This window comes from Trichechus manatus, unplaced genomic scaffold (genome assembly GCF_000243295.1).
Source record: "Trichechus manatus latirostris isolate Lorelei unplaced genomic scaffold, TriManLat1.0 scaffold00004, whole genome shotgun sequence".
NCBI lineage: Eukaryota > Metazoa > Chordata > Mammalia > Sirenia > Trichechidae > Trichechus > Trichechus manatus.
Window position 1 is genome coordinate 35,444,179 of NW_004443940.1, and position 18,171 is coordinate 35,462,349.

An 18,171-nucleotide genomic window follows, 5' to 3' on the forward strand; every position below is an offset into this window, starting at 1 on the left:
TGCTCCCACTGTTACCACACCCGCCTGTCTCCTGAAGGCCTGTTCCCACTGTTCCCACACCTGCCCCATCTCCCACTAACAGTGAACCATCATTCCATATCAGTAAGAGCAACCTCATCCTGTTACAGACACCTTGTACTTTACTGTAGAAGCAACATGGTGTGTTTAAGCAGTCCCCTACTGGTCCCCAAAGCTGTCACCAATCGTTTGCCATTTACATGTACACATGTCATCTTGAATGTATGCAGTTCTGTCTGAAGGAATTCTTTAAAATGGGACAGCTGAATCTAAAAATATATACATTTTTAATTTTGATAGATATGGCCAAATTGTCCTTTATAAGATTATGAGGTATAGTACCTAAAACAATCACAATCCTCCTGGCTTACCAAAATGTTCTCAGCTTAATACTGTAGATACAACTTTTCACTGGGGAGTGAGGAAACAAGAGGAGAGTCACACATACATGAGTTCCCATCAACTTTCCAAAGAGACGCAAAAGTTTAAAGTTATATCACCCACATAATTCTTACCCAGTTGGAATTCAGTCTTGGGCTTGATGGGTGGAAGTTTATATTGCCATTCAAAAGTATTTGGATAAGAGCTCACTGGTTTAGAGAGCCCAGATAAAAGCTCTTGAATCAATGTATCATCCCACGGGTTTTCAACAACAAAATCTTAAAGGAATAGGAACAAAAAAGGAAAAATAAATTCAGTATCCAATAATTTTACCAAAGAAGTTACAGACAAAACAAGTGGAGACATCCACTCAATAAACTTTCAAAAGCCTTATTCTTTAAGGAGACTGTTTAAACACCAAAGTTGGCAGTTCTCCGCAGTCACTCGTCTGCCATTTTAGATCTACAGATGAGATCAGTGTTCCGCTGTGACAAAGGACACCAGCTCCAGGAGCTGTGGTGGGGCTGGGAGAGTGTCTCGTTGTTGTTAGCCTGTTCTCCCTTATCCTGCTGCAGAACCATTGACTCTGCTGGCCGGAAATGCTAGATTCTGCCTTTCCCACAATTACGGGTGTATGGCTTGTAGGCAGGCTGGGGCATTAGTTCTCGGATGTGCTCAGACAGCTGTGTATTCTGTAAGTTGCTTTTCTGCTTACAGGCACAAAACACATTGCATTTTAACCCTTATACCACCTTCATGCAAACGGTGTGTATGAGATTTACTGTGGGCCTACGAAAGGGAAATCATTTGTAAAGGGACAACTGTACATGATGTGCCTATTTAGATAGCCTGTGCTTTCTGAATGCTTCGCAAAACGGATTACCAAAAATGCAGGTGACAAAAACCCTGAAAATAATAAATTCTGACTGAAGAAGAAAATGTCTTTTTTCCAGCGTAGAATGTCATGAAACCATGAGTGGCAGCCACCAGAGACTAATCCAACGCGGCTGACACTTGGCGCTAAGCATGTGCGTGATGCTATTCCGAGTGCTCGACATTTATTAATGTGCTCAGTTCTCACAAAGATTCTCTGAGGTCAGTACCCGTTGTTGTTGAGTCGATTTGGACTCATAGCGCCCCTGTAGGACAGAGAAGAATTGCCCACAGGGTTTCCAAGGCTGTGATCTTTACAGAAACAGATTACCACATCTTTCTCCCGTGGAGCGGCTGGTAGGATTGAACTGCCAACCTTTCAGTTAGCGGCCGAGGGCTTAAGCACTGCACCCCCAGCACTTAGGTCAGTACTAGCATCATCACATCATTTTACACAGAGCTGAGATGATCTCGGCCAAGCTCACAGGCCTACTTAAGCGGGGAGCAAGGATTAGAACCCAGCCAGGCTATCTCCAGTCTGTGCTCTTAGCTATTGTGCAAGACTGTCCTGTGTAAGAGTGGGGGGTTTTCTTCAACCCTGAGCCTCAGTTTACTTCTCTGTAAAATGAGGATGTTGTTGTCAGGTACCGGTGAGTCAGTTCCAACTCACAGCGACCCTGTGTACAACAGAACGGAACACTGCCTGGTCCTACGCCATCCTCACAGTTGTTGATGTCCTTGAGCCCAGTGTTGCAGCCACTATGTCAGTCCATCTTGTTGAGGGTAACAGTATTAAATTAAAAATGCATGGCGCATACTAGGCCCTTAAGTTCTAACTTCCTCCTCCAACAGCAGTTACTTTGATATCTTCTAAAATTAGAAATGGATCATTTTCCCTGCAGGCACGACACTGCTGTGCTGACTCTGAGGCCCTTACGCTAGCCCTGTTTGAACTCCTGTTCCACCCGATGACACTCCAGCCCCAGTTCTCTGAGCTTCATTCATGGAACAGGTTTCCCCTGCTACTGTCCTCATTCAGCAGCACAGTTAAGATTGAGCCTGTGTTCATACTTGGAGCAGCCGCATTCCCAGCCGAGCTACTCTTCGTCCGTTCTGCGTGGAGCCCAGAGGGTCTGGCTCCTGGCGGGTCCTCCTCCATGGCGACATCAGTATCTGTGAGTTTACAAGCCTCAAGGCTCTGCTCTGCCTCGCTGGTGAGCACACCGCCTGCAGTGGGCTGGCTCCGGCTGAGTAAGGGTGCTGAAGGCACGTCCACGCATAATGCTTGCTCCGGGCTTTTCTCTTGAATTGGACTGGACGTGTGAACGGGATAGAGAAGAGTGGGGAAAGACCAAACAAACAAACAAACAAAAAACACCATTGCTCGCTGGGTACAATTTTTAAATTAAAAGGCAAAATTTGTTTAATTTGCATTAATTTTATTGAGTTAACCTTTTTTTTAAAAACATGTTTATTAGTTATTTTTTCTTTTGTAAATTTTCCTCATATCCTTTGTCCACTCATTTATTCATTGGGATCTTAGATCAGATAACACTTTTAGTAAGATTTTTGATAACAAGTGGCAGTATACAGGATAGCGGTAAGAGCAAGGGTTCTGAAATCAGAGAAATATGGGTTCAAATTCCAGTTCTGCCACTTAGAACCTGTATGACTTTACAGCAACTATTTAGCCCTCGTGAGACCTGGTTTCCTCATCTACAGTGGCGGGGGAGGCGGATACCTCTACCACTGAAGTTACTATAAGGCTTCATTAAAGGACACAGTACATGAAAAGCGTAAGAACCTGGAATGTAAGTACCCAAAGGAGGGCAGCTACTTCTTCTCATCTGCTACATTTACCAGCCCATTCGAATACAGTGGGATTTTATGTCTGCAGAGCATTACTTTAGGGGAAATCTGCATTTTGCACCAGCATCTAAGAGGCTTAACATTTCTGTCCTCCACCTCCTCTTAAAAGAAGCGTATCAGTTTCCTCAGTTACAGTGGGAGCAGAGCACCAGTGGGTGCCTGCTCAGTCCTGCAGCACTAAGGCTGGTGAGAGCATCTGCAGGTCTGCTCCCCAGAGCTGTCCTCCCTGCTCTGGAATGTCAGGTGTCCGGCGTCAGCCTTGTGTTCTGTCTACAGAAGTACTCTGGCTTAGAATTAAAAATCAAACAAACAAACAAAACTGTATTAACCTTTAGCGCTAGAGTTGGGTATTCTATTACAGTTTAAAAACTAAGCTACAAGGGAAACGGAGAAACCGACAAAACTAGGTAAACCCTCACAATACCTGAACTTTCTGGGTTTTGAGGGCTCCACCGTATTTTCTTCAGAAGCATACAAAGTCACACGGGTGCACTGTTTTGCTACGATATTTTCTGAAATACACAGAGAATTACAAACACATTATAAACATATTCACGCAATTTGATATGGGTACAAAGTCTGGTATTCCTTTTTATACTGACTTTTATTATGATTTCAAAATCGTGTTCGTATGGTAAACGTGCTACTGTTGTTTTTGTTACGTGTCGTCCAGTCAGTTCCGACTCACAGCGACGCCGTGTACAACAGAACGGAACACTGCCCGCTCCTGCGCCATCCTAAACGGTTGTTGCTGTGTTTGAGCCCATTGTTGCAGCCACTGTTGTCAGTCCCCCTCATTGAGGGTCTTCCTCTTTTTCGCTGACCCTGTACTTCACCAAGCACAATGTCCTCCTCCAGGGACTGGTCCCTCCTGATTACATGTCCAAAGTAAGTGAGACAAAATCTCGCCATCCTTGCTTCCAAAGAGCATTCTGGCTGTACTTCTCCCAAGACAGATCTGTTCATTCTTCTGGCAGTCCATGGTATATTAAATATTCATCGCCAACACCATAATTCAAATGCATCAATTCTTCTTTGGTCTTCCTTATTCACTGTCCAGCTTTCACATACATATGAGGCAACTGAAAATACCATGGCTTAGGTCAGCTGCACCTTAGTCCTTAAAGTGATATCTTTGCTTTTTAACACTTTAAAGAGGTCTTTTGCAGCAGATTTGCCTGATGCAATACATTACCTGATTTCTTTACTGCTGCTTCCATGGGCACTGATTGTGGATCCAAGTAAAATGAAATCCTTGACAACTTCAATCTTTTCTGTTTATCATGATATTGCTTATTGGTCCAGTTGTGAGGATTTTTGTTTATCTTGAGGTGTAATCCATACTGAAGGCTGTGGTCTTTGATCTTCCTCAGTAAGTGCTTCAAGTCCTCTTCACTTTCAGCAAGCAAGGTTGTGTCATCTGCATATTGCCGGCTGTTAATAGATCTTCCTCCAATCCTGATGCCGCATTCCTCTTCATATAGTCCAGCTTCTCAGATTATTCGCTCAGCATACAGATTGAATAAGTATTGTGAAAGGATACAACCCCGACATACACTTTTTTTTTTAAATTGTACTTTAGGTGAAGGTTTACAGAACAAATAGTTTCTCATTAAACAGTCAGTACACATATTGTTTTATGACATTGGTTAACAACCCCACGACATGTCAACACTCTCCCTTCTCGGCCTTGAAGGACCTTTTGTTTTTTGGTGAAAATATACATAGCCAAAGATACACCATTTCAAAAATTTCTACATGTACAATTCAGTGACATCTATTATGTTCTTCCAGTTGTGCTGCTATTCTCACTTTAGATGAAGGTTTACAGAATAAAATCGTTTTTCATTAAACAGTTAGTACACATATTGCCCTATGACAATGGTTAACAACCCCATTACATGTCAACACTGTCGTTACTCAACCTTGGGTTCCCTATCACCAGCCTTCCTGTCCCCTTCTGCCTTCTAGTCCTTGTCCCTGGACTGCTGTGCCTCATTAGTCCCGTTTTGTTTTGTGGGGTCTGACACACACTTTTCCTGATTTTAAACCATGCAGTATCTTCTTGTTCTGTTCGAACAATTACCTCTTGGTCTATGTACAGGTTCTGCATGAGCATAATTAAGTGTTCTGGAATTCCTGTTCTTCACAATGTCATCCATAATTTGTTATGATCCACACAGTTGAATGCCTTTGCATAGTCAATCAAACACAAGTAAACATCTTTCTGGTACTCTCTGCTTTCAGCCAAAATCCATTTGACACCAGCATTGACATCCTTTGTTCTATGTACTCCTCCGAATCTGGCTTCAAATTCTGGCAGTTTTCTCTGAATGTACTGCTGCAAAAGGTTTTGAATTATCCTCAGCAAAATTTACTTGTGTGTGATATTAAAGATATTATTCCATAATTTCCACGTTCTGTTGGGCGACCTTTCTTTGGAACGGATACATATATGGATCTCTTCCAGTCAGCTGACCACGTAGCTGTCTTCCAAATTTGTTGACATAGATGAGTGAGTACTTTTTAACACAATTGATATTCCGTCAATTCCTGGAGCCTTGTTTTTCCGCCAATGTCTTCAGTGCAGCTTGGACTTCTTCCTTCAGTACCATCGGTTCTTGACCATATGCTCCCTCCTGAAATGGCTGAACGTCGACCAAGTCTTTTTGGTACAGTGACTGTGTATTCCTCCCATCTTCTTTTGATGCTTCCTGCGTTGTTCAACATTTTGCCCATAAAAACCAAACCAAATTCTTTGCTGTCGAGTCGATTCCAACTCAAAGCGACCCTATAGAACAGAATAGAACTGCCCCATAGGGTTTCCAAGGAGCGGCTGGTAGATTCGAACTGCCGACCTTTTGGTTAGCAGCTGAGCTCTTAACCACTGCGTCACAGAATCCTTCAATATTGCAACTCGAGGCTTGAATATTTTTTTTCAGTTTTTTCAGCCCAAGAAATGCCAAGCATGTTCTTCCCTTTTGCTTTTCTAACTCCAGATCTTTGCACATGTCATTATAATACTTTACTCGGCATAGCGGCACTTACAGAAGTACCTGGTGTTGAGGAGGGCGTGTTTCGCAAACAAACGTAGAAGGTGCAGTTGCTTGGGTAAAAATACAGTATTAATACGTATTAGCATTTAAACTCTATACGTGTACTCTACTGACACTCCTTCAAGAAAAAAGGGTCCAGAGAATGGCACAAAATAGACAGGGTAGGAATGCAGAATAAGCTTCTATTCTATCGAGTGACGCTAACATTGAATTAAATTTTATCAGACATGCCTCACCGCAAAGGTGCTAATGCTTTTTAGTACAAGAACATTACCTTCTGTTTATAAAACCAAAGTGACAGATACTCTACAGAGAACAGCCAACACTGAGAAGACTCTTGATTGATTAAACTAGTTTTCCCTAATGGAAAAAGTTTTTTGTTTTTTTTTAAGCTGAAGTGGCAAATTTGTGATGGTACTTGACGATTGTCCAAGTTTCAACTGAACTCTCCTTTAAAATTCTAAAAGAAATAGAACATATAGTAGTTCTCTAAGAAAAAAATTCTTACTCCTCAGTGAAAAATTTTTAGGTCTCCAAGGCTCTGATGTCACATTAAATTATGCTTCCATCCATAGAAGTGAAATTCTTAATGGCAGACCTTTCATTATTGCTTTGATGGGCAATTGTTATTAAAAAAGAAGAAAATGTGCCAGCAGTGATACAGTCTGGCTAGTATAGCAGTAGTTGTGAAAATGGTAAAGTGGTCCCAGATCTCATAGTACTTACTTTATAGGCTGGTACTAAACAGCTAACAATTACCTGTGCTCAGTGACAATGTCATATATGAGGGTTCAATTCAGACATGTAAAGATCTCTTATAAGGGGTGTCGCATTTGGGGTGGGGTGGAAATTAGGACTATTTTCATGAGCTTTTCCATTATTCTCTTGAAGTCAGATCACTGAAAAAAACCAGGAAAATATGATTTTCTACGTACAGTACTTGGCTACACTACATCTCTAAAATAATAAAATTTGTAGACTAGTAACAGGGAATAAAAAATTGGCTATTTGTTATGCTTATTATTTAGAAAATACAGGTTTCCATTATTTTTAGCAGTCAAATAATCTGTTCATAGTGGCCTTTTTGTTCAGTGTGAAATAAACATACACTACATAATCAGCACCGTGGTTAAGAGCTCGGCTGCTAACCAAAAGGTCGGCAGTTCGAATCTACCAGCTGCTCCTCGGAAACCACATGGGGCAGTTCTACTCCGTGCTGAGGGTCGCTGTGAGGCGACCCACTGGTTTTTGTGGGCGCACAGCCGGGACGAGGCAGCGGTGGTTCAGTGGCAGAATTCCCGCCCCCCACGCGGAGACTGGGGTTTGCGTCCCAGCACGCCATGCACAGCCACCACCTGTGTCCGGGGAAGCTTCCAGACAGGGACGGGCGAGGAAGAAAGCCTGGCAATCTCCTTCCGAAGATCCGCCAGTGGAAACCCCGTGGAGCGCAACAGTCAGATCTACAGCCCGCCTCGGCGACGGCGCGAGACCAGGCAGTGATCGGTTCAGCTGCGCGTGGGGTCACCGAGAGTCCGGGGGCCCACTCGAGGGCTGCTAACAGCATACAGTCGGCTTGTAATCTTTGTCTTTAAAGCTCTGATAGGGCTTCCCTTGATCTACCTAGGACCTAAGTTATTAAATTTTAGAAACGCACAGGCTTTATGAAGACAGCATGCAAAAAGAAAGAAGTATATAGGTAATAATACAACGAACGATTATTACGTTTTCTCTTTACGGTTTTCAAACTTCTCTTTTATGATTTTCAAGACGAAAACTATAGTAAAGAATCCGAGTTGGCAGAAAACAGACACTGAAATAGTACAGCGCACACCTTTATCTTCTAGCGCGTGCACTGAGTCCGCCGGGAGTTTGTGGAACGGGGTAGATGCAAGCTGAGCAGCAGACGTAAAGTCTCCTGCGCTCTTAGGAATGGGTGCCAGGGTCTTATTGCAGCGGGTGCCCCAAACGGCTGAATCATCCAAAAACTCTTCAGTATGAGGAGGCGCTTCCTACAACAGAGGGCAACATGAAAAAAAGCAACTTTCCCTTTTTCATCCATGAAATTTAACACAGTAATACCTTTTAAGACATTAAAAAAAAAAAAAAAAAAGGAATTGAAGAAGAAACAGATGTCGACCCCTGGCTGACACACAGCCGAGGACATCACTGTTCTGTTCTTTTTCCCAGAACTGGGATGCTCTGTCATTAACATACCCCCAGAGGAATCACATACCATGCAAATGCTGAGTTTTTGCTGTTTTTACGTTTTTTTTTTAAATTGGAAAAAAGGTTAAATTTACAGAAAAGTTACAAAGATTGTACAGAGTTCCCTTTACTAAGCTTCCTCTGATGATAACATCTTACACAACCATGACACATCCGTGGAAACTAAGAAAACTGACGGATACAGCGCTGTCAGCTACAGACTTTACTGGATTTTACCGCTTTCCCTTGGAAGTCCTACTTCTGCTCCCGGATCCAGTCCTGACACCACGTGGCATTTAACTGTTGTGTCTCCTTAGTCTCCTCTCATTTGTGGCGGTTTATTTGTCTTTCCTGATCTTTCTCGCACTGACACGTTTGAACAGTGGTGGTCAGGAACTGCGTAGAATGTCCCGATTTGGGTTTGTTTGATGTTTTTGCTCGATTAGATTGGTTACACATTTTTTGGTAAGAACAGCAGAAGTAAAGTGCCTTTCTCATTACGCCCTATCAGGGGATACATGATAGCAACACAACTTATTACTGGTGAAATTAACCCAATCACGTGGTTAAGGGAGTGCCTTCCCTGTTTCTGCACTGGAAAAAAGTTACTATTTCCCCCTTTCTCTATTCTTTTTGTTAGAAGCAAGTCACTAAGTTCAGCCTGTACTGAAGGGGAAGGAAATTAAGATCCACCCCCTGGACAGAGGACTATCAAAGAATTTGTGGACATATATATATTAAAACCACCTCAGTAATCAATAAATGATTGGAGGGAGACATTTTGAGGCCACGCAAACACCCTGTTTCTTCAGGTTTCACCCACGACTGTGCGGATTCCCCTGCGTATCTTCTCAGTGGCCGTTATGACTGCGGTGTTCTAGCGGCAATTGTCTATTGCCATTCATTCCTTCTGTATTGATTATTTGGAATTCTTGCGTAAGAAGATTGTCCTTTCTCTCCCATTTACACCTTCTCCTCACTTGTTGACTATATCGGTATCCGACATTTCGCACTTACGTCAATAGTAAAAAAATCCACCATCTATTTGTGCATTAACAATGCATGTCTGGCGGTAACGAACACTGCGGTGTGAGGCGAGAATAACGCTGGCTGTGATGGTGAAGACTACGTGTCACCCTGGCTGGGCCATGATTCAGTCGTTTGGCAGTTATGGAATGATGCAGTCATTCTCCATTTTCGCAGAACAATGATTTTGTATAATGACCTAGTCTTTGTAACTTAACCATATTAGTAAGTGAGGAGAGGGTGTATTTATATCTATATGGATATTTATTTTATTTCTTGGGTTATAACCCCATGCTACCTTATTCTATTTATTTTTTGCTCAAATTGTTCCAATTTTGGACACTGACTCGTTCAGGTTGACTCCTGTGTCCTGTAGACATGCCCCTATCTTTTTCTTAGCTTATATATATATTTTTAATCTTCTATTCTCCTTGCTCCAGCCCTAGAACCAGCTATTTCTCCTTGAGTGCAGAGGTCAAGTTTTAGAGTCTGTGCGTAAAGACAGAAACCGCAGACTCACATTTGAGTTGCCCATAAAATGCCACATGTGGTTTTTATATATGCTACTTTGTCTTTGTACATTTCAGCATATTTTCTGCCAACACTGGAGGAAGAACTGGCTGGTTGCTTCCTCAGGTGGACATTGACTAAAGCAATGGCTTGTGTTTAGGGCCAGGAAAATGCATTGCGTGTTTTTTTTTTTTTTCTGGTTAAAGCACATATAGTTGAATTTATGTTTAGTAAAATGCATCTACGAAGTGATGCCACTATATATGAAATCTAGTCCTTTAATTGGAATAGTTTTAAGAAGAAGTTCAAACAGTTTATCAGAAGGGTTAGAGGTCTCGGTAATAGTTTATTCTAAAGAGTCTACTGTGGAATTAAAACCAGGATCCAGGGTTCAGCACCAACACTCTGCAGCACGACGGCCGGAGGGGCTGAGCACAGACAAGAGTGCACACGGGGAATGTCAGGGCCGGGACAGAAGCCGAACAGGCGCTGGACACAATGACTACAACGGAATACCGCTGGGGGCCCCAGAACACGGGACGCTTGTCTGCTGAGGTACGCTGGTGACGGACTACTCCAGTTTACTTCAGATTTGTTGTTTTTTCTCACTAACGTGTTCTAAAAGAAACACATTCATTATATAAGATTGTACCTTTCTGTGTGGTTTCACACACGCCGTCTCATTTGATTGTCACCGTCATGAGGTAAAATGAAGAGCAAATGGTTGTTAAGACCCAGTCTTGGATGAAGCAGGGAGATTTACTCACATTTGGTTTTGCAGAAAGTCTGCTCATAGAGCGTTCTCCAAAGGTCCTGGCTCCTGCAGGTTTATTTTTAGGTTGTGGTAATCTAAGGAGAGATTTGCAAAATTATAAACAGTACAATATGCTAACTTAAGTGACCGTGTCAGAGAAATTCTCTACTTAAATTTAATGAGTTAGATACCCCTTACTTTTACAGCAGTTCTAGAAAACTGAGTGAAAACTGAATTAACTTAAGCTACATAAAGTAAATGTAGAGTTGCTTGAGTGAAGGTGGAAAATACAGAAATTTCCATTACACTGAGGTATAAGTTTTTGGGACCAAAAAGAGGACCATGGGCAGTAGAATGTCACAGATGCCATGCAACATTTTATTTCTTAGTTACAGCTTGGTCTAGCGATGGAATTCCTCTGAGAGCTGGCCACGCCCTTTCACACTGACACCTATCGCTCCAGGATTTAAGCTGTTAACAGGAAAGATTCCTGGAGCTATCCCACTCTACCTCCAGATACAGCTCTCTAGTGTAATGTCCCTCAGTCTTAAACACACTCACTCTGCAGCCCTTCCTGATATAAACCACTTCCTTTTCTACCTTATCAACCTGCAGATACAAACAGAGCGTGTATGGATACCTATACTGGTGAACTGCTTCACATATGATACAACTTCAAATCCACAGAATCCCTTAGTTCTCTGACGATTTATAACCATATGGTTTTCCTTTTTCAACACATGCTTTTGCTACAGTAGGTCTGCCTCCTCTCAGAACTTCCACAGAGTAATGCAGATCTGGAGAAAAACCTTAGCAATCACCACACCATCATGTGACCACAAGGCCCATCGGTGGCAGAGCCGGGACTGGATCCCAGCCCATCCGATTGACAGGCCAACATTCTCTCATCACCACCTCACCACCTGGACCCCCAGAGGGGCATCGTCAGCTTCCCTATATGACTATGACAATTTATATCTCCCCCAAATCCGATGCTTCTTTACCCGTAATTTTCCTTGTTTCCATCTTCAAATACAGGAAAAGCAGACGACAAAGAAGAGATAATCTTACTGACTCCCCAAACCCCAGACGACTTTGCATTTTCTGAAATAGAATAAACAATAGCATTTATCATATTAAAGGAAGACACTATCATTTACGCTGAACTTCAACTGTAAATAAGAAATTCGAATAGCAGCTTACAGGAAAGAACTGCTATCAGCTTTCTAAACACTCGGTAACGAGACGCGTCACTTTTCAGTGTGATGAAGTGATTTGACTACGGTCACAGGGTTTAGTGTAGAACCCCTGGGTCCTGAGTTCCTGCCACCACCCCACCATGCAGCCTGTCACATATACAGCAGGAGGTCACCATTCTCTTAAAACACTGTTATTGTCACTTGACTTACTAAATAAAAGCTTTCAGGGTTTTGTTTTCCATTTCTTACAGGCAAGAATCAACCTCTCAGCTTCACGTTTTCAATCTTCCCAAGTCGAACTGGATCCTATTTATCTTTTACTCGTGGTCTCTCTGACTCCCAACAGGAATCCCGACTCTAGACACACGTGAACTCGTCAATGGCCCTCCAACCCTCAGCCCCGCTATTCCTCTACCAGGAAGGGCTCACATCATATTTCACCTACTAAGTCCTTCCAGGCCATTCCTGCCCATGGAGATTTTAGTCTTCTTTAGCATTTACTATTATTTTAGAAAAATACAGCAAACCTGTCACACACATTGATTACCTTGCCAAACACTGCTGTATTTTAATTTCACACATTTCCCCTGCCCTTACACGACAAGTTCATCAAGGGCAGGACTACCTCTGGTTTACTAAAACCAAACCCATTGCCATCAAGTCAATTCCGACTCATAGCAAACCTATAGGACAGAGTAGAATAGCCCCATAGGGTTTCCAACGCTATAAACCTCTACAGGAGCAGATCGCCTGTGATCTTTACAGAAGTAGACCGCCACATATTTCTCCTGCAGAGTGGCCGGTAGGTTCAAACTGCCAACCTGTCAGTTAGCAGCCGAGCACTTAACCACTGAGCCACGAGGGCTCCTACATCTTGTATAATCCCTGATATTTTCTGTGGCCATCACTCACAATGCTATGCACTCAGTAAGTCTGAAATACATTTTATTACTTTGAAACTGGGCTTCAAATGCATCTTCATTTTGATCTAGAGATGACCAATTATCTTTCTCGTCAGAAATATCAGGAAGTGTGGGAGCCTGAAACATGTCCATGATGAAACCTTAAAAGAACAGAAAGAATAACTATAACCATGATGGCAAAAGTGCTTTCATTAATTTGTTGTAAGATGCTACACACACAAACAAAACACTTTACCTAATGCTTCTTTTGTGTGAACAGTGGGTGACGGCTGTACTTTGGATGGCGTAGCCTGGACCATTCCCAGTGATGTGTTTGGAGTTGTATGAAAAGAACTTGTGTTAGTAAGCTTCTGTGCTTCACATGCTATGGAAGGAATTGGGAAAAAACATAACATCAGTAGAGAAACCAAAATCATGTAGAAGGCATGCAGTTTAAGTACCTTATTGCAGCTAATAAGGAAGACCAAGGAAGAATCGATGCCTTTGAACTGTGGTGGTGGTACATGGAACACTGAATACACCATGGACTGCCAAACAAATGAACAAATCTGTCTTGGAAGAAGTACAGCCAGAATGCTCCTTAGAAGGGAGGATGGTGAGACTTCATCTTATGTACTTTGGACATGTTATCAGGAAGGACCAGTCCCGGGAGAAGGACATCATGCTTGGTAAAGTAGAGGGTCAGCGAAAAAGAGGAAGACCCTTAATGAGATGGATTGACGCAGTGGCTCCAACAATGGGCTCAAGCATAACAATGATTGTGAGCATGGGGCAGGACCGGGCAGTGTTTTGTTCTGTGGTGCATGGGGTCGTATGAGTTGGAACCAACTTTACGGCACCTAACAACAACATTACAACCAATACAGTTTATTACTGTCACTAATCATCACGAAGGACTTCTATTAGCACAGTGCTTTCATACATTTCATTTTTGTCTTTATAACAGTCCCCTGAGATAGGTAAGGCAAGAAGTATCCTTTTACAAAAAACAAATTTTAAGGCTCAAAGAGATTAAGTGGCTGGGTCTAAGATCATAGCAAATTAGAGACCTTATCATAAACAGCACTCTTATCTCCACTGTATTTCAAGTAATACATGTTGACAGTCACATTGCAAATGTTAGGGGTGGACTCCCATCTCACTCTGCTGAAGTCCAGACAACGGCACACAAAACCTTGCGTAATGGAGCCCCAGCTCCTCAGACCTCCTCGTCCTCACCCTCCCTCCTGCTCACTGCAACTGCAGTGCCTCCCTGCTGTTCTCACGACACTTCAGGGACATTTCCACCCCAGGCCTCTGCTGTATTGCTGGTCCTTCTGCTGGAAACAGATTTTTGAAGACAGCTGCCTAAGGGGCTCCCTCCTCTAGATCTTTACCCAAATATCACCTTCTTAGTGAGGCCTTTCCTGCTCACCATCTATGAAACTTCAACCCCCTCCTCAGCCCCAACGCTTTCTTCTCCTTCCACATGGTGGGGATTTCTGTCCTTCTTGCTCCTGACTACATCCCTGTTAGGAGAACACTGCTGGAGCCTGGCGAGAGCGCGTACATCTCCCGTAAATGATCCCCAGCTGTTCATTTCAAACAGCTCTGCTCCCCACCCAACTGTTAACAGAAAGGATGTCACAGTCACACTGGGGGGAAGAAGTGAATGTCCAGGCCACAGGTCTCATTTATTTATAAAACTCATCTTGTATGCAAATGCTTCTAACAGAGTAGTATCAAAAGAAGTTTTCCTGAGAAATTTAATAGGAAGTTTTCACAAATTAAGTTTGTAAATAATTCTAAACTAGTACAGGGTGTCTAATAAGTGAACTTCTACCTTTATCTGACACGGTCAAGGGCTTATATAACCTTCTACAGTCTAAGAAGGGGACAGCTGACACCCAGTTCACTAAAGTCTGAGGCCTTAAAGCACCACAGCTACAGAACAGACCTCTGACCAACGCGGAGGGGTTGGGCAAACCCGTCAGAAGCCAATTTATCATGATTAAACGTCACCTTCTTTGATCTCCACTCCACTCTGAGGCTTGAATTCATGAGCGCTTTTACCCTCACATTTCAGAAGAGAAGTCTCTCGAGACACGCTAAAGAACAGAAACGCTCATGTTAGAATTTTTAACTCACTCGAGAAACAACAGTAAAAAGCAGTAAACAACCACAAGCCTGTTGTTAAAATACAGACGGAACTGCTTAGGAATGTAAGTTAAACAAACAAAATATCTTTTTTTCTTTTCATTTCTTTAGGGGAAAAGAACTACAGACAAAGGCCAGGTACTCAACATTTAAATGACACAGTGGTTCTGCATTTTACCACCACAATAATCATCTCTAACTACAGAGCAGGACAGGATGACGGTCTCCCTAAATCACTGATCTCAGTGTATTACACAGGCTAAGGGGCTAGACGCCAACTCCACGCACAGGGAGCCCAGAGCAGGCACAATACGGCAGCACTGACGGGTTTGAGCAAAGACACAGGACACTCTTCCTGTGATGAGCAGTGGCCGTATTCTCTCCAGACTTAAAAACAACAGTTTTGAAAGAAAGAAACACTGTATACAAAACAGTATATGGTAGTCTGTTTTGAGTACAGTGGACTTCATCTGTCTATTGAACATTGCTAGGATTCTTATAAATCTTGTTAAGATGTAAAGTAAAAAGGGAAAATAGTGTGTGCATGCCCTTTTAAATGTTACAAACTCCTATACAAACATGACTTAAAGATAGCCAAAGTGACTGCAGGTAAACATTTTAACAAAGCCCCAGCAACAAAAAGTGATGTGACGTCATTTTCAAGGTGCACAAAAATACTTCAAAACCGGGGGACACCTCCACAGCAGTGCACACGAGGGCTTCGGCATACTGTGCCACGGATGTTAACCCCCAGCCACTCCCCATGGGAAGACAGAAAGGATCAAATCTGAGATGACAGGTCAAGGAACTGTCTGGTTAGCAACAATCCCTCAAGTTACTCAGTCAGAGCCAGGTCAGCAAAGGCAGTTTCAGTTTAATAGCTGTATATTCTTCAGGAACAAAAAGATTGTTGAGTTCTGGGGTATTGAAAAAAGATTTTAAATATATAATAATTTATTAGTTATGCATGTTTTCATTACTCATTTAAGTTTTGCTGGCTAGTAACAAAACACCCAGACATATGGAATAATTAAATTCAGTTGTCTTTGATATTTTGCAAACTTTCGATCATATAAAAACATAGCTTTATACATTTTGATTTTGCCATTATAAAGGGAAAGTTAGGAAGATAGAATATATTTTATTTAATAGTTTTTAAGTTAGATTTACCATCTTGAAACATTTAGGCATATGATGTGCTGGCTTCTCTGTGTATTCTTGCCGTGGGCCTCACAAATATTATGGGGTGGGCCTGAATGTACAGTTAGTACCTGTTTGAAGGAGGACTCGAGTCCCTCATATCTGAATTTAAGTCCAGGACTTTTTTCTTTTTTACTGTGCTTTAGATGAAGATTTACAGAACAAATTAGTTTCTCATTAAACAATTAATACACATATTGTTTTGTGACATTAGTTGCCAACCCCGCGATGTGTCAACACTCTCCCCTTCTTGACCTTGGGTTCCCCACTTCCATTCGACCAGCTCTCCTGTCCCCTCCTGCCTTCTCGTCCTTGCCCCTGGGCTGGCGTGCCCATGTAGTCTCGTATACATGGTTGAGCTACATGTATATTACTGTTTGTTTTATGGGTCTGTCTAATCTTTGGCTGAAGGGTGAACCTCAGGAGTGACTTCAGTACTGAGTTAAAAGGGTGCCCGGGGGCCATACTTTCAGGGTTTCTTCAGTCTCTGTCAGACCAGTAAGTCTGGTCTTGAAAATTTTTTAATTCAAGAAAAAAACATGAAATATAACAAATACTCTAAAAGCAGCATGGAATAACTAAGTCTAAAAGATTGGGGCCAATGTTTCGGTGACTTGGTTTTTCAACAACATACTCATCTGAACGTTATTCTAAAACCAGGAACACCCCTCACTGACATGCTGCCCGATGCTGCACGAAGAGAAGCCGACAGACGCCGTCCACATCACTGTCATCTCCAGGGTCACCTACAGCTTACCTGGCATCTTTTCCGGCTGCTGCAAACGCAGAGTCTGTCACTGGCTGGGCTGTCAAAGGAGGAGGGTGAGCTACACTCTGGCTGACAGCTAGGGACACCGAAGCAGTGGTGACGGCATTTGCCATAAGTGGTGCCTCTCTGGGTTTCTCTCTCATGTTGCTTGAGGCCTGCTCATCTACGGCTGCAAGGGACGATCCTCTCAGTTCCTCCTGGGGGCCCATGCTCGGCCCCACGTGTGCGGCATGAACCTTTCATTGTAGACAAACAGAAACAAAACCAAGAAGTCCAGAGATTACTACCTAGGTATGTATGAGGTATGGCAGCTTTTCAAAGAAGTGATTCCTTTCCCCTTGAAGCATTCCCTTAACCCCGCAGGTATTCGGAAACAAAGATTCTACAGGAAAGACCATGCTATATGAGGGATGGCTTTGTAGCTTCTTAATCAGACACAGCTGGCAGCTCATGCTTCTAACCATGGAAATAACCAGCCCCTACACTTTTATCAGTATTTAAGAATTGTCTTATTTCTCTTTACTTAATTTTGGAAAAGATCAACTATCAATGTTATGAAATGCTCACAGTGGTTTTTCTTCCATTAAAATCTCGTTGGCAGCCATTTTCTCTTGGATGAACGGAAAAGATGAACATCAGCTGCAGTAGTAAGCGCTACAAAAGCACAGCTCACACTGGGAAGGATAAGAAGCTCTGAATTTAAAAATTATGGTTTTCTATGTACATGTTCTTAGCCTGTAATTCTACGCTCTACTGTTATAAAGTTAAAAGGCAGAAGGGTTAATATTCTCACCGTATAAAAGTACCACAAATTGTTAAGAAAAACACCAGATCTCTAGGGCAACAGTAGTTATTTTACAGACAAATGGACAAGATATAAAAAGTTCATCAAAACCTTTGTCATCAAAAAAGATAATTCAAAATGACCTACACCATTTTCTCACCTACCAAATCAGTAATGGTTTAAATTAACCATAATATTCAATTCTGAAGAAAAATTAGAAATATTCTTAAAGGTAAATATATAGTAAGACTAGCTAAATAAATTAGGGAACGTTCATGCAATAGATTACACAGTATTATAAATTGTATTTTGAAATAAAATTAGTAACGATCGTGAGCATTTTCCTAAGTAAAAAGGCATCTAGTCTTTATAATTTCTAACTTAGCTTTAAGAAGTGATTAGGAAGTACAAGACTGAAGAATAAAGACAAAACTCGGAATGAATGAATAATGTGTGTGTGTGTGTGTG

The 18,171-nt window shown here is 42.2% G+C and overlaps 1 protein-coding gene across 1 annotated transcript in view; it reads right to left on the reverse strand.

Moving 5' to 3' along the window:
• The window catches only part of BUB1 (BUB1 mitotic checkpoint serine/threonine kinase), a 49,917-nt gene that overhangs the window by 8,956 nt on the left and 22,790 nt on the right, over positions 1 to 18,171 (reverse strand). Inside the window, exons 10-19 of the mRNA XM_023734373.1 lie at positions 16,908 to 17,155; positions 14,816 to 14,901; positions 13,050 to 13,178; positions 12,844 to 12,954; positions 11,697 to 11,796; positions 10,706 to 10,787; positions 8,029 to 8,206; positions 3,566 to 3,653; positions 2,344 to 2,585; positions 534 to 677 (exon numbers count right to left, since the gene is read on the reverse strand). Coding sequence (XP_023590141.1) covers positions 534 to 677; positions 2,344 to 2,585; positions 3,566 to 3,653; positions 8,029 to 8,206; positions 10,706 to 10,787; positions 11,697 to 11,796; positions 12,844 to 12,954; positions 13,050 to 13,178; positions 14,816 to 14,901; positions 16,908 to 17,155 — 1,408 coding nt within the window. The remainder of the gene's footprint in view (positions 1 to 533; positions 678 to 2,343; positions 2,586 to 3,565; positions 3,654 to 8,028; positions 8,207 to 10,705; positions 10,788 to 11,696; positions 11,797 to 12,843; positions 12,955 to 13,049; positions 13,179 to 14,815; positions 14,902 to 16,907; positions 17,156 to 18,171) is intronic.